Source organism: Neodiprion virginianus, chromosome 6 (genome assembly GCF_021901495.1).
Source record: "Neodiprion virginianus isolate iyNeoVirg1 chromosome 6, iyNeoVirg1.1, whole genome shotgun sequence".
Taxonomy (NCBI): Eukaryota; Metazoa; Arthropoda; class Insecta; order Hymenoptera; family Diprionidae; genus Neodiprion; species Neodiprion virginianus.
In genome coordinates this window covers 24,799,182-24,815,163 of record NC_060882.1, presented here as the reverse complement: position 1 = coordinate 24,815,163, position 15,982 = coordinate 24,799,182, and the positions used below count along the sequence as shown (strand labels likewise).

Here is a 15,982-nt window from a genome sequence, read left to right as displayed (position 1 = left end):
TTCATGAAGGGAGTGAAATGACTGTTATTACCTTGCAGTATTTTCATCAAACGCTTATAACAGCGTGGCTAAACTCCCTATGTACTCAGTCATACGAAGAAGCCATATCTAGTTTAACTAAGTGGATAGTAACTGCAGAGCTGGATCAAGAAAGCCTACCAAAAGTTGAAGCGTGATTAAATCCTATTTAAATTCTTCTTACGTGATCTAATAAGAATTTGGGTGCTCAAGATTTTCTTTTTTTTTTTTTTGTTTCTCGAGAGACTTCGTTTTTATACTGCTCTGCTGATAGAACGTCATAGTAGCAGAGCACTGGCAAAAAGTATATCGAAACAGCGCATACTTCAGAATGAATGATTCAAGACAGGAATCAAGTGCTCTTTGGGCACTGTTAAATTATAGGTGTAATATACAAAACTATGATCCTCGAATTTTATCTGTAAAAAAATTAATTCACGTACAGCGCTCTTTCGGCTCTCTCTTTTAATTTAATACAAAAATTTTTATCGCATTCAAAACACGCTGGAATTAAATTGAAATAAATTTTGTCATATATCTCATTTACGTATTTGCCAGTGTGTCGTCTTTTGCACCCATTAAAACAGAAAAGCGCGTCAAGTGAAATTAACAATTCTAGACTACATGAACGAACTGTCTCACTATAATAAAAATACGAGAGATGTCGGCCTATAGTCTCGACGACGAGTGACTTTACTTTGACTTGACACGAATACGATTCGAACCAGTAATTACAACGATCGACAATAACCATTAATTTATAGTTATCTCCGATCAACGGATAACGAACTCATTAGTTTCTCTTCCGATGATAAACATTAAGAGAGCAAAGAACAAAAATGAAGAGATGAAATTACTCCGTGAAATGTGTCAAGCTTATTTAAATTGAACCACTAAGTGTTTCGTGAGCTAATTGATGATAAGTGAAAGTAAATTGAGCTCCAGATTTTTTCTTAAATTTTTTTCACTCGTCTTTACGATTCTTAAGAATGACGGTGAAAAACAAATGAAATTAAATTTTTACTGACTATCAACAGCTCAAATTTATGATTCTCATACACGAATATGCTTGTGCAAAAAGAGTAAAACAAACGCCGACGCGTGACCGCAAAAAAAAATACCATAAAAATGTCGAATAGGTAAGCGAAGATGCTCTTTAAGGATTTAAGAGCGGTTAACGCGAGCCCCGAATTAATTTATCATACATCCCGGGATCATCGCTCAAAATTTCTTACTGTCACGAATTGAACTACATTTAGCTACGCGCGGCTTTGTCCGTCAAATGTTAAGCACGTCATTCGATGTAACGGTGTTATTAGAACATCAAACAAACATCTCCCACTGTTTAGGAACAGAATTTAGGTCACATTTAAGATCTAATGAAGTTTTTGACATTGAGAAATCGATCCGTTTGAAACCGTAATGTTAACATGATACACAAGGATGGATTTGGAAAAAAATCTAAAACCATCAGGACATTTTTTCTGCCTGATTGTATTACAGGAATATTAGAGGTCAAGAACTCTAGAGCGCAAAGCATAACTGAAAAACAATTAAATAATGGCCAAAGACCTCGGAAGTTTTATATAGATCGTAATTTGAGCATTTAGCCAGATTTTTTTTTAATCTGTTGGTCAGTGCCAGTGCAATTGATACTGGAAGGGAAAAAAGACTCGGTGCCACTTTTTTACACATCGACGATATGCGAGGATCAGGATGCTCGAAATGTTCGCAGGTGAAATAGAAAAATAAATGCATGGGAAGAGATTCGATGTATAAATATTACGCATCAATGAAACCCGGTGAATCGAAGCCATTAGCTGTGCAGCCTCGTCAAAAGTTGTAAAACAATGTTACGGATTACACTGAAGCGTATATAATTTGGCAATGAACGTATCGGGTTTGTTACGCGATTTTGTACAAATGCCTAGAATATGAGGTAAATACCTCAAATTACCGTCTAAAATCCCGTATTTGAGTCGATTTAACGAAAGAAAGGCGGAAGCCTGTTGATTCCGCATACTGTATCTTATGCCAGTGGAAGCAGCAATTATATAAGACATAAAATGCCACTGTGTGCTCCTGTTGCCGTACTTGTACCGTAACGATATTGAGTCTGTATTTGAAAGACGGCTCTGATAAACTGAAGCAACAACTACTTGATCGAGTGAACGTGTGTGTGTGCAATTTAAGGTGATAGTGGGACAAACAACCACAAGGTATATAAGTCCCCCGTAAAGAGATCCGTTGGTTAAGTTAACTGAAACTTCGCTCAGGCTTCGAGGGGTCTCGCTGCCTCTTCCCAAAAACTAACAACCATGAACAGAATCGTACGTAATAGTTAAACCAGATTCCTATAAGTTTTCCAAACTTAAATAAAATGAAATTGGAGTAACGATCCTATCTTTTCCAAATCCATGATCTCGGTGAGCCAAATCAGTGACAAGTGTGCGGCAATTCGAATCGAAAGCAAACGATGAATAGCAACCCCCATAAAATGTGGGGGTAACTAACGCCGATCGATAGTGAAATAAGATTCGTTCAAACGCTTCGTCACAGCTGTATATGAAACGGTGACGCGTTTCTAATGCGAGGTGTATTTTGAAGGTGATTTTACTGGGGATCGCCGGATGGTGTCAGGGGTCAGGCTGGGAAATCGGAGGTCACGGTGGGCTGAGTCTAGGGGAAATTTCTGTGGGAGGTCACGGCCACGAATTGCCAGCAATTTCCCTCGACGAGTCAAGCCTTGGAGGTCACGGTGGCGGCTGGGATCTCGGAGGTGTGTTTCTGCCTCGATAGAGTAACTTTGATATATGAGACAGAGATACTTTGATGATCGAGTGTGACTCGAGCTCCCCAGAACCGATGATTTCTGGCAGCTTGTTAGCAAGACGTCAAAGATTCGTTGGCTGGGGAAATACTACCTCTCGCGGTATTATCGTACCCGCGCAAAGGGGAAACGTCGCTCGATCTGTACGCGAAATTGAACTGTCTCCGTCTTCAACAGGACATGGAGGCTGGGATTCCGGCTTTAGCATCGGAAGCGGGGGTCACGCGGGACACGGGCTTCACGTTATCCCGGTGGTCAAGGAAATTGGAGTTCCGGTGGTCAAACCGGTCGAGGTCAAGATCCCTCATCCGGTGATACAAACCGTGCCGCAACCCTATCCGGTAGCGGTTCACGTGTCCCAGCCGGTCCCGTACGAGGTAAGATCCTCGCGGAAAAAACAACTTGTTCCAAACTTTACGCGTAATTCTGTTGCAGGTGATCAAAAACGTCGTGACGAAGGTCGAAAAGAAGGTGCCAACTCCCGTGGAGAAAATTATTCCTTACAAGGTGGAAAAGCCCGTGCCGTTCAAGGTCTACAAACACGTTCCGGTGCCAGTCATCAAGCGATTCCCGATCAAAATTCCCGTATACAAAACCATCGTTCACAGTAGCAAGGGACATTGAGTGAAAAACAGTCAGTTTTGTGAAAGGAAAATGCAACGCAGGTCAACAAGTTCAGCGTCAGAATACGCTTCTCCTTACACAATTAGCAAGTGCGACGTTTTACAATTCACATTTAACCGTTTCAGATTTTTCCGTCACGCATTGTTCTGTTACATGGTGTATTTAAATATTTAAACTAATGATAATCGAAGCTAGTATATTTTCATAGATGTATAAGTATTAATAGCTGTACATTATTTGTTTTGTTTGAAATGATAAACCGTAAATACAAAAAAAAGTTTCCACGAGATTAATCACCTGCTGGATGCAATGTTTAAGATTTTTATCACATAACCATTACCGCATTAGTTCCTTGACCAGAAAAAAATAGGATCGAATCAGGAAATCGCGAATTTGTAATAACTGTTTTTTGCGAGAAGCAAATGACTAACGTGGGTCGTTATCCATAAAATAGCTTGTGAAGAAAAGTAGAAAAATAAAAACAACAAGATTTTTATCGCCTTACCGCGAGTACTGCAGCTGCTTAGTTTCGCACAGCGAAAGTATTCGCGTTGTGAGCAAGAAGTGCGTTCCGAGTTAAAAAATTTCAATCTCGTCCTTCATACCTGACTCGCGCTAAGATGAAAAAAAATAATTACCTAAAAAGGTAATAAAAGCGCGCACTGACGAATAGTAAATTCTCGACTAATCGCCTTATTATTGACTCAAGTTTAAAAACTGTCGGGCCATTCTTTATTAGTACAGGCTGTATAAAAGATATAATAAACCTGTCGTTGCACAGGTGGAGTTTGCAGATAGCAAACGCGTTTTTTAGTCCTTTTAACATTCACCGTTAAATTCAATGTTATACACCAGTATATGGTGTATATATCTGGATACACAAAAAGAATGTCGCAACAACTCGTAGATTCATTTCACCGCGTGAAGAAACTCCCAGCTTTTTAAATTCACGGTAGATATATGCTGCTGTCTGCGGGGTGAAACCGTAAAGCTTCGTCGTCGTCAAGGCAAATGTCTCGGGGATAACAGAGCGTAACCGCATCACACGTCACAAATTGACCCAAACTCGAATCTCTGGCCGAAATGCCTGCATCTGGAGACAATCAATTGGTTTTCTTCTTCGCTCGATGCTGGATAATAAGATTCGGCCAGCATTCAATTATCTGCACGATTTGAGGAGTTGCTTATTTGCCCATGATTCGGCAAGAGATAAATCCACGTACAGTACAAGAGGAAGGGAAAAATCTAAGTGCATATGAAACAGCTGTTTCGCAGTTTTTTTATTTATTTTTTATTTTTGCCGTCTTTTTAAAGGAAGTTTTCCCAGTGAAAGTCAAAGCTACACCGGATAATGGTACGAACAATTCGAAAGGTTACTATCACCTGTTATTTACGTCATCCACACATTTGAAATACCTTCCCCATTCCAATCGCCTCAAGCTGCATTCGAATCAGTAAAAATAATTACCTGTACCTAATATTGTCGGTTAGCGCAAGGCGTTCACGTACACTTTACCGGAAGTTAGCCAACGCGCTGGAATGAGCAGCACATATAAGTATGGAACTAATGGATTATGAACGGTCTGAGATTAACAACTCCGGCAATTCGTTCAACCTGCATCGCCTTTTTTCAATAGCTAACCAACCTACGGATGGAAACTGTTTTCAAACGACGATCGATTCATCATTCGTGTGATTGTATTCAAGATTAGGTATTGATATTTATGACTCGACGAAAGGGCGTTAGTTAAAAACCGCTTCAATCACTGTCAAATTACTTTCCAACTGTGCAAACATTATAATTAACGATCGCGCGCTACGTGTAAACATCGATTCTTGAATATCTATAACTTTTATTAGATCTTAAAGTGAAAAGTAGGTACTGTACTCGATATGCATATATGGTGTGAAAAATGCTTCGTGATTCTGATTCGCTTCGGTTAATAAATTGTAACGCATCGCCAGACAGACTCTCTTACTCTGTAATTAATAACCTCCCCATCCAATTTCCAACCAGTGAAGAGTTTCACCTACGACACCCGGAAGAGTGAGCAAAGCATTTTACACGGCACAACGAACCATGCGATACATGCTTATTGTCCGATCTACCACATGCTCAGCGAGGCGTCGCCTACTTCCAGATGGGACGAAGGAGGAAAACTTTTTCAAACTCGGTTAAAAGCATTGGATAATTTATTGTCCGTTTTAAAAAAACACATGAAACTCGATACCAAGCACTCGAAGAAGAGTTCAGTCAATGTGATTTTACTTTTTTCGTAGGAAAAAATTATACAAATGTATCTATAGAATTAGTTTCAACGGTGATTGATTTTTGTGATACAAATTTCGTAACAATTACAACTACGAGTTTATAAGGGCCGGGAACGTCGATATTGTTTGAGCAAACTCAACAAATCACTTCCGGTGTAAAAGCGTAATACCTACTCAGCCGCGGGGAGATTTCTTTGTACCTTAGCGAGAGGCGAGTGTACGGCGTCAATAACATATTATTCTAGACCTTTCGCGTCCTTTTACTTTTCAAGTATATTGTACATATCGTTTTTTCAAATAAGGAGATCAAACGAAAGTCCAGAATTTTTCTACCAAAAGAGAGAAATGAGAAAATTGTCAATCATAATAAAGCGATATAGTTTTGGTATGTCTACATAGGTATATATAGTTTAAGATACACCGATATACTATAATTAATATTAGTTTACAACAGCCGTTGCAATTAATTTTTGGTTAAGGTTACTTAAATTCAGTCATACCGGTAAAATTTCAAAGGTTTTGTATGCCGAATGAGAGCAGAAACAGAAAACTGTTGCTTTACAAAGTTACAATGTAAAAAAGACAGAGCTCAGCTTTGTACAATGGACTTCCTTTCAAATCGCTATCTAAGCAGCATCTGTGAGCCAGAGTCTCGAGTGTTGTAGAAAATGTGTAGGTATTGACCAATCCCCAAGTTACATGTGTCAGAACGGAAGAGGAGTGTGTGTACGTGTATATCATACCGCAGGCTTTTGGTGAAAGGTGGTAGATTCGATCCAAGTATATAAGCTGAAATCTCGCCCCCTGACGACATTCAACACTTGAATCCTTGCGTCAGCACATCCCCCGCACATTTACAAACATGAATAAAATTGTAAGCATTACGGTAGACTCGTGTCCGGATAAATATTTGATGAAAATATGTTGACGGCCAAATTTCACTAACATCAATAACGCTAAAATTGAATAAATTCAAGAATTCGTTCAAATCCACGATCGTATAATGAGGAAAATGATTAAATTCTAGATTTTTACTCTGGGACTTTTGGCCCTTGCCACGGTGGTCAGCGCCAGTGGATACGAAGAAGATCACGGCAAGTCAACCTACGAAGAAAAGACAAAAACCGTGCACATTCCCATCTACAAGAAGTATGGTAAGTCTGACACCGGCTTGCATTCATTGACATGCGCAAATCGATTGCATGAAAAAAGTGTTCATCCAATTCTGTGCTAATTATCAACTTTCGGTTCTTCGTCGATCGATTAATCATTCGCACATCTTCTTTTCAACAGCCATACCAATTCCTCATCCCGTGCCGGTACAAGTGCCTCAAGAAATCAAGATCCCCATACCCCAACCGTACAATGTCCAGGTTCAGGTCCCTCATCCCTACCCCGTGGAAGTTATAAAGCACGTTGAAATTCCGGTTGAAAAGCCCGAGCCATACACCGTCGAGAAACACGTAAGCAATCGAGAACAAACAAAATAAAAAAAAAATCAGAATTTCTAGAGGTAATTTGAGATTTTAATCACCTCGTGTTAACTGCAATGTTGTTATTATTTTTTTTTCTGCATCCGCACAGGTACCCTTCGTCGTTGAAAAGCCCTACCCGGTATACGTCGAGAAGAAATTCCCCGTTCCAATTGCCAAGCCGTACCCAGTTCACGTGCCAGTTTACAAGCACGTTTTCCATCACACTTCGTCCGGTGGACACGGTAAAGGCTGGCACTAAACTTCGGCCATATGTCAAATTATCACCATCTAAATTTTAACGCCATACAAGAAAACCGCAACTATCTTAATTTACAAAAATCTACGTAAAAGTTGGAACAAAAAAAAAAATACGTATCCTCAAATACCCCTCTGCTTGACAAAACGAGTAACAAGGCCCATTATGGCAATGCCTAGAACGAGTATCGGAGAAAAACCCTCTGGAGAGAATAATACTTCGTAAATGATTATTTGAAAAAGAGTGGTAAGAAGAAGAGAAAGACAATTACCTGAGCACATTTATACTTTTACCGAGAAATAAATTGATTATACATACCCCCCCCCCCCCCCCCTCACTCCACTGGCGTTTTCCAACCTGCGGCCGGCATCGACTAAACGTACTTAGCACCCGCACAGCCGCAGTAATTTAAAAACTATATTCATATGTAAATAGGACGAATTTGTTTATGTTATACTGTGTATTGTTGACTATTTTCGTACGTTTATTTTTTATAAGTGTTTTCCTGCTTTGTCTCTATATAAATGATTTCTAATAAAAAAAGAAAAACAAAAAAAAATTTAAGTAAGCGTTTATAATGTTTATTTAAGTCCCTGTTCTATGTGTATCGACGATACGAAATGCAAGATTCAGCTCGTGTAATAAATCGTTTTCAAATTACGGGAAATTCTTCAAATTTTTCAATTCGTCATTTTAACGGGTAGCGTGGAGATCAGGATGAAATAGTTATACAGGAACTAGATTTCGATTTACCGTAACGAGTCGGAGCATATACGTAAAGGACGTTGATACCTGTATATTATGAATCTACCGCCTCGGTAGCGTGCAGAACTACTTTTACTTGCGAGACGCACTTTCACTCCAGCCTCTTTACGTTAATCTCAGTCTCATGGTTGATTTTGGAAGGGGTCTTCGATCGAGGGGAACGCCCCGCGAAGTGGTGGACGCTGTGTTGCTAACTTTGTTTTAATTATACCTACTCTTAGCAAACTCGACCAAATACTGCTTCAGCGTGAGAATTAATTTGCGCGATTGTAAAGCGTTCCAAATTCCACATTTCAGATTGTCAAAATAATCATTAATTGACCATGGAATCGCTGACCGATGAAGAATAACTTTTTATATATTATGAAAGATCTCTTATACAATATGTATTATACAAATGCGTCACGAGTGAAAAAATGTTGTGAAAGGTACTAAAGTTGAATATGAGAAATATATGGATTCTGTAGAAAGGTAACATTAATCAACCAATATCGTGATGCCGCCATACACTTTGAGAAATTCAATTTGAATTTTATTGTAGCGACAGTTTTCTGCGGGTTATTATATCTACCAGGAAACGTAGAAAACCTATCAATTACAATCGCGAACGTGGAACAGCGCTCACTTTCTTTCGCCGAGTGATAGAATTGATTAGCCTGTTACGACAGTTTTTCGGATGGTCTATCTAGTTTGCATAAATAACACCAAATTTCTATCAAGGTATTGACACAGTATAAAACCTCTTCCGGGAAATTAAATTTTTAATTTAGTATTTAAAATAAAAAATACGTACAGCCAAGGAAGCCGCAATTTCTATACACATACGTGGAATCAGATGGGTACTGTTAATATTTTAGTGTGAAATTAAACAAAAAAAAAAAAAAAAACGAACATTCGATCTAATTAGATTAACGAGGTTGAAGCGGTCACGTTGAAATTAATACATGCAACAATCCTGCACCAATTTGGAATATTTCTAGCAGTACCGTTCAATCCCCAATATCGGAATGAAATCATAATAACATGGAACAGCCTCCGAGAGAAGGGAGAAAGTAGCGGCAGTATATAAATGATGGCCGTGACTTTGAAAGCATCAAAGCATCGCGGACCGAAGCGAAGTGCAATAAGGTTCCTCGTGTAGTCGAAACACACCACACACACCTGATCCGACATCAGGACCATGAAGATTTTTGTAAGTAGTAACTGCACGTAGCTCCGGCGCGTGAAAGAGAGAGAGAAAAATTTAGTTTCACTTTTATTTTTATATACTTTTTTTTTTTTTTATACTTATTCCCAACTCAAAACTCAAAATCGGTAAATGAATTTTGGAGTGAGAAAAAGGAGGGTGACCATCATTTGTCTGGTTGAATTTAGATATTGGCAACGATAGTGGGGCTAGCTTCGGCCAGTCATTACGGCGAAGAAGAACACGGGCACGGCGGAACGACGTACCACGAAACCTCGAAACCAGTCGAGATACCGATATACAAAAAATATGCCATCCCAATACCGCATCCGGTGCCAGTCGCCGTTCCCCAGCACATCAAAGTCCCGATTCCGCAGCCTTACCAAGTCCAAGTACAGGTTCCGCACCCAGTTCCCGTCGAAGTTATCAAGCACGTTGAAATACCGGTAGAAAAACCGGAGCCTTACGTCGTGGAAAAGAAGGTAACACATCGCCAATTGTAATTCTCAAAAATGACTACACACCAAAGTCAATTCCGTTCTCCTTTCTAACGATCGTGAGAGTCCGCAGATCGCTCAGTATTTATACCCATTATAAACAGCAGTGATCATATCCGGGCGTAAGTAGTAACGTAGGCGATATGGTCAGACGGACAATCGAGCCGCACGCATGATTCAGTCTGCGATACAAGCGAGTACTGGACTAGATTTTTTTACTTCCTTTTCTTGCTCTCTCTGAAATTCACGAGTAAAAAATTGTCTTTCAGGTCCCGTACGTTGTTGAAAAACCGTATCCTGTCACCGTAGAAAAACATTTCCCGGTACCAATCCCGAAGCCGTACGCCGTCCACGTACCGGTATACAAGCACGTCTTCCATCACCAAAGCAGCAAAGGACACGGAGGCTGGAAGCACTGATCCGCGCGCAGATTTACGTTCAACGATCGACGCTAATTGCCAAAAAGAAAGAGAAAGAAGAATAAAAAAATCACGTGGTACCCGATCTTGGAATCGCAATTAAATACTCATACTGTACATACATTTTCTTGTTGTTAATGTTTTCGTTGTTCTCGTTATGTTTTTAGAATAAATCATTTTTTTCTATACGATTTATAACGAGCTGATTTCAATCCACGCGCATTTCCTTCTGATCACTCCCAAACATACGAATGAACAAGTCATTTAACGAACCAGGTATACTTATAACGCAATCAAGCCTACTGTTATAGGTCGCACAATTATTCTTGTACTTTTCTATTTGTTTTCCAAGTCGCATAAGTAAACGGCGGCAACATATCTACGACGCTATGACACTAATGTGAAACTGCAAGGAAACGTATATGGGCTTGACCAGTACACGAATCGTGTTCAGGAAATACCTACATACACGTCGTCGCGGCGTATGACACGTTGCGTCAGATGTTGGGGCAACTTTTTGCTCTGGATAAGGGAATTCCGTGAGATTTCATTCGACTAGTACCACGCCTGCTGACCAACGCGCAAGTTTATAAAATAACGAGACGCGTATCTTAAGCTCCTAGTCCAGCTCTTCGTCTCGTCTATCTTTTAAACCATCGCTCGTCTCAAGTTTCCATTCCATTCGACAGCCATGTTTAGGCTACTGGTAAGAGCGAATCTCTTGAAGATTTTTCGTTTACTCCCATCAGCGTTCGCAATTATACACCCGGGATATAATCGCTCGGACTGAAAGTTGCTAAGAAAAAATTTGAATAATCTAGTAAAAAGCATATCGTTACCCCTAATTTAGTATAGAAGAAATATAAGTATATATTTTTTTTCAATAAAGCGTTCTCTTTCATTCGCGATAGATCATGTGCCTTCTGGGGCTTTCGGGGATCTTCTTCGAGAGACTCGGAGCCCGAGGTTCACCGGATATGATGTCTAACACGAAGGAAGAGACGGAGGGGATGAGTTTGAAACTGAAACGATACCTTAACCACGGAGTATCATCGCCGTGTTCCTTACCCCCTGCATCTGGAGTTTCCACCCACCACGTACCGCAAACGTATCACAGTCCTTTGATAATTCCGACTTATCACCAGACGCCGAAGGTGGTAACAGCGGAATACCAAAAACCAGTGATTCCGAAAATGATCTACCAGACGATTCAGAGACCGGCAGTACATCACGAAGCGTACAACGTTGAAGCCAAACACCAGGTTCAGTACATCCAGCAGCCGATTTACGCTCCGACTGTAAAAGAGCAGCCGATTTCTTACGTGAAGCCGATTCAGCATATTCAGCCAGTGCAGCTTATTCACCCGGTAAAAACGCCGCTTGTCAAAGAGATTCCATGCGAAGATAGTAAGCATTTGGGAATGTTCGTTGTTCCCAGTAAACCGACGATCAAACCGCCGATGCAAACGCAGTCCTATTACCCGAAGCAGGTGTTCCAACAGATCTCTTACCTGCCTCCAAAACACCTGACACAACCTAAACCGATCTATTTCACCCCAGCTCACACGAACAAGCAAACCAGCCCGGGTATTGTTTATAAAACAGCCCAACAACCAATCGTCAAGGTTTCTGCAGCAGCGTCGCCGCATGCTGACTGCGAGAAAATGCATCAACCTCGGATTTCTTACGTAAACATACATCAGCCAATCGTGCAGAATGCTCACCAGCCAATGCTTCAATACGCCCCAAACTATCATAAGCCGATGCTGCATTACGTGCAGAAAATACATCAACCGGTGCACCAGTCGATGGTTAATTACGTTCAAAAGATCCATCAACCCGTGGTTCACGTGGCGCCGAAAATCCATCAGCCAATTGTACACCAACCGATAGTTCACATTCCGGTAAAAATTCATCAACCTGCGGTGCAGAATGCGGTTGTTCACTACGCGCAACATCATGTATCACCTGTTACGCCACGAGTTGATTACGCGGTCGGAGGACATTATCAGTCAAGAATCGTCAATGTTAATCAACCTTGCCATAAATGAACCAGTCCAACGGGCTTTATACATTCGGTTTTCTTCGAGCAACATTAATTGAAGGCGAATTAACACGTAGTCTAAATATGGGCTGTTTGCTAATTGTAATTTTTGCAATGAAATCAATATTGGATAATGTACACGTAATTCAACTAATAAAAAGATATTTACACATAGAACACTTTCTCACCCTGAACATTGTTCCTATTTCGAAGTAGGTATATATGCAAGAAATTACAAATGGGTCAAGAACGCGAAAATAAAGGATGAGTTTTCACGGTATTTCTAGGTGCGAATCAAGATCGTACGCAAGATAGCGCAATCGTTGCGTTAAATCGTTGAGAGTGTATAACGAAGGTAAGTATCCGATTGCGGAGCAAAGTATCCGTCATTAATTATACATGACGTATATACCTACATACGTGAAACAAGCGCTCTTTCACAACGTTTGATAATAATTTAGCCGGTGAATTCTCGCGGCAATCTTGCGAAAGGTTTTCAGTATTTAATTGTTTCAAAGAAATGAATTAAACGGCGAAAAATTAGTCACTTTGAACGCTTAAACACGAATGCGAGTCCTTGTTTTTGTTACTCGTCTGTTCAAATTATTTTACAACACGTTAAAACCTGTCCATTTTTCAAACTCGAAGTTGCCTCGACGAAGCAAGCTTCGGGCAAACGCTTTGAATCGTTGACAATAAAAAAAAAATTCTCTTCGAACTTACCAGAATCTATACTATAATATTATTCACAAGGTCTTTTGTACGCACTGCGAGTGATCCCAATTTGCGTAAAATATTATGCAAGGGGCCCATTCTACGGTATGTTTCCCATAGGCGTGCGGATAGAGCAACGATTTCACGACTCGAGTAACATAGAAATACACTTGGTGTAAGGTAGGTACATACGTTTCGTTCCCATGGTGTTACGAAATTTCCTAACAAACAGACTGCATAAAACGGCTCGTTACGGGAAGATTTTTCTCAGTAGAAGAAAGATATTCGCAAAGTTATCATCGCGGGGTAAAATTACTGCAGCTGCATCGTTATGAAATTATTAGTGAGTGATTGTCCGTAAATTTATAAGACAAGTCATAATTACTATCAGTCGTACATGTTTACAAAGGCAAGGTTGTAAAAACTAGAAGCATGTTCGCATTGATATTATACCTTTCAGTTGTGCACGATGATGATGATGATGATCGCTGCTTCGAGGGCCGGAAGAATTATCCGAAGTATCGATGATCACACCTTGCAGGAGAATAACTTTCCGAACTTGCACACGGTTAATCACGGCCACGGTGCGACTAGCTACCAAAATGTAAACATAGAAAATCAGCACAAGCCTCACACTGCGACACACCATATTCACGGTAAGAAATTTGGACAGATCCGGATCCGACCGCACACAAAATAAGACTGAAACCGGCTCGATTCCGGGCAGAGCGATAACGCGCCGTAAACTCGAACTTGATCGTGTTTACTACGAACACAGTGCGGGGTGACTTTGAATCTACGTCCGTAACGCAAGTTTGCTTGTTATTGTTTCGTTTTCTATTTAGAATTCCAGTATCAAGTTTCGCCTACAAAACCAGCGCCGTTTGTGATCGTTGACGGTACTAACGATCTTCTATTCGCTTCTGACAATGGTAAGACGATACAAATGTCCGAGTTATAGTTAACTTGAAATAAAATTGATTTAAATTACCAATGACAAAATATACACGGAATCGTGAAAATTATTGGTGAAAATATTTTACAGATCCGTACACGTCAAATAATATTGAGCACGTTGAAATCAACAGTATCGCAGAACCGTTCGCATACTACGATCACTACGATTTCGACTACGATTACGGACTTCATTGAATCGTAATAGTAAGAATAATCGAAAATTCCCAATATTCGAATACGCACAATACGACGTAAATTTTATTATTATATCTTCTTTTGTAACATTATATAAAACTGTTTTGATGACATACAAATTCAGATAACGCAGTTATCCCCGTGACTTTCTATACAAATAGAAACGTTCATTATCTACGTCTAAGATACAATTATTGCATATAAAAAGTTTTTCTTATTCATTTTTTTCTGTCTGTATTTTTATTGAAAAATGTTCTTTCACGTTACAATTTCAGTGTACCCTTCGACTATTTGAATAATGTTCGTCCCTTTATTTTTTTTTTTTTTTTGCATGTTTTCCAATATTTTCTTTTTTCGTGTTTTCAACAGTACAAAAATTGCATTTTTACAAGTTGTCCAGCTTATTTGACTAATTTTGCAGAAGTGCGTTTGCGACTGTTCACTTGTTGCACATCATTATATCCATGTGTACTTAAATAAGTGATAGATACAGATAGTTATTTATTCATTTATATTCAATAAAAATTTAGATGTTCGCACAAAAATTCGATCAATTAACTGAAGCTGCTCTGTTTCAAAATAAAATCTGTAGATGTATAGGTATGTATTATTGTAAGGTATAGAATTACAAATGTCCGGTCGAAAACGCCACATTCTAAAGTACGACTTATCTTTGGGGCATTCCATGCCAACTCAACATACCATCGAAATTGCCATTTTTAATTTGGTTCTAATTTTTTCATCTCCGTGAAAAAGAGGTACATGATTTCTTTCCAATTTTTTTATCCAGCTGTTCACGGGATGTGAATTTTTCAAAATTTAAAATTCTTCTGAACTGCATATAACTTTTTCAAAAATGCATCAATTTCAATATTATTTTCTCAAATTGTGTGTTTTTCAATGAAGTTGTCAATAATTTGATGCAAAATATATCAAAAAATTATTCACCACATTTTTTCCACTCATATATTAAAATCTGATTTTGAACATTGTTTGTACCCTTCACTGTTTTTTTTTAACTTCTCCAAAAAAAAAGACTTATTTCGCAAATGTTCGGCCTGATCCCGTCGTGGGTAAACGATTATTTCTATTTTTGAGAATTTTTTAAAATTATCGAAATTTGAAAAAAACAACCAATATTTTATGACTTACAATTAGTATGATACAAATATGATTTTTAATGTCTTATAAAATAAAATATCAATAAAAAATTACAAATGAATGTAATCGGAAATCATGAAAATAATAAATCTGTAATGGGACAAAATTTTTATTCTTAAATATTTTTTTTTTACTTTTGTTGTCGTTTAAATATTTTGAAATGAGTGATTCTCGTTTGAGCTAGAGATCACTCTCGTCGTTAGAGATCCATCTGTGTTTGGAATGACGCAATGAAATTTTTGAGTGCCTGTTATAGTTTTAGGCTTTGCATATAGTGCTGCTGCACGAGCTAGTCTTCAGTTGCCATTCAATGAACAAATTTCAACCTCGCAAGAATTATACGAATGGGCTATAAAAAGAGCTAATTTACTTAAACTTAAAGCATCAAACTTAAGCTTTCAACAATTGAAAATTATGAAAAACAACCGACGCTCTCAATATTTGATATTCAAAGGCTAAAACTCTAACAATGAGAGTGAATTCTAGCTTAAACAAAAGTAACTGAAGTAAAATATTTAAACGACAACAAAAGTAAGACAAAAATATTTAAGAATAAAATTTTTCTTCTTA

General features: G+C 38.9%; 5 protein-coding genes across 5 annotated transcripts; all 5 read left to right on the top strand.

The window, feature by feature from the left end:
- The first annotated feature begins 2,192 nt into the window (after positions 1-2,192).
- LOC124308129 (uncharacterized) lies at positions 2,193-3,761 on the top strand. The gene is made up of 4 exons (XM_046770516.1): positions 2,193-2,348; positions 2,626-2,797; positions 3,026-3,225; positions 3,284-3,761. Exons 1-4 carry the CDS (start codon positions 2,337-2,339, stop codon positions 3,470-3,472), a joined length of 573 nt encoding a protein of 190 aa, XP_046626472.1. The 5' UTR covers positions 2,193-2,336; the 3' UTR covers positions 3,473-3,761.
- Positions 3,762-6,529: 2,768 nt separating this feature from the next.
- Positions 6,530-7,551, top strand: LOC124308130 (MAGE-like protein 2). Its single transcript, XM_046770517.1, has 4 exons — positions 6,530-6,617; positions 6,771-6,897; positions 7,037-7,206; positions 7,328-7,551. The coding sequence occupies exons 1-4, from the start codon at positions 6,606-6,608 to the stop codon at positions 7,475-7,477; spliced, it is 459 nt and encodes a 152-aa protein (XP_046626473.1). The 5' UTR covers positions 6,530-6,605; the 3' UTR covers positions 7,478-7,551.
- Positions 7,552-9,304: 1,753 nt separating this feature from the next.
- Positions 9,305-10,403, top strand: LOC124308131 (mantle protein-like). Its single transcript, XM_046770518.1, has 3 exons — positions 9,305-9,431; positions 9,614-9,907; positions 10,192-10,403. Exons 1-3 carry the CDS (start codon positions 9,420-9,422, stop codon positions 10,339-10,341), a joined length of 456 nt encoding a protein of 151 aa, XP_046626474.1. The 5' UTR covers positions 9,305-9,419; the 3' UTR covers positions 10,342-10,403.
- Positions 10,404-11,255: 852 nt separating this feature from the next.
- LOC124307983 (early nodulin-75) lies at positions 11,256-12,392 on the top strand. The gene has a single exon (XM_046770235.1). The coding sequence runs from the start codon at positions 11,256-11,258 to the stop codon at positions 12,390-12,392; it is 1,137 nt and encodes a 378-aa protein (XP_046626191.1).
- Positions 12,393-13,253: 861 nt separating this feature from the next.
- On the top strand, positions 13,254-15,365 carry LOC124308132 (uncharacterized). The gene is made up of 4 exons (XM_046770520.1): positions 13,254-13,442; positions 13,560-13,755; positions 13,945-14,031; positions 14,145-15,365. The coding sequence occupies exons 1-4, from the start codon at positions 13,431-13,433 to the stop codon at positions 14,249-14,251; spliced, it is 402 nt and encodes a 133-aa protein (XP_046626476.1). The 5' UTR covers positions 13,254-13,430; the 3' UTR covers positions 14,252-15,365.
- The last annotated feature ends 617 nt before the right edge of the window (positions 15,366-15,982 follow it).

Bases quoted from the DNA above. Each gene is read 5' to 3' on its own strand.
- LOC124308130 (XM_046770517.1), top strand. The intron at 6,898-7,036 runs GTAAGTCTGACA...TCTTTTCAACAG, and splicing joins TCCCATCTACAAGAAGTATG to CCATACCAATTCCTCATCCC. The intron at 7,207-7,327 runs GTAAGCAATCGA...GCATCCGCACAG, and splicing joins CATACACCGTCGAGAAACAC to GTACCCTTCGTCGTTGAAAA.
- LOC124308131 (XM_046770518.1), top strand. The intron at 9,908-10,191 runs GTAACACATCGC...ATTGTCTTTCAG, and splicing joins CTTACGTCGTGGAAAAGAAG to GTCCCGTACGTTGTTGAAAA.
- LOC124307983 (XM_046770235.1), top strand. From the start codon at position 11,256: ATGTGCCTTCTGGGGCTTTCGGGGATCTTCTTCGAGAGACTCGGAGCC.
- LOC124308132 (XM_046770520.1), top strand. The intron at 13,756-13,944 runs GTAAGAAATTTG...TTTTCTATTTAG, and splicing joins TGCGACACACCATATTCACG to AATTCCAGTATCAAGTTTCG. The intron at 14,032-14,144 runs GTAAGACGATAC...AATATTTTACAG, and splicing joins TCTATTCGCTTCTGACAATG to ATCCGTACACGTCAAATAAT.
- LOC124308129 (XM_046770516.1), top strand. The intron at 2,798-3,025 runs GTGTGTTTCTGC...CGTCTTCAACAG, and splicing joins TGGCGGCTGGGATCTCGGAG to GACATGGAGGCTGGGATTCC. The intron at 3,226-3,283 runs GTAAGATCCTCG...ATTCTGTTGCAG, and splicing joins CCCAGCCGGTCCCGTACGAG to GTGATCAAAAACGTCGTGAC.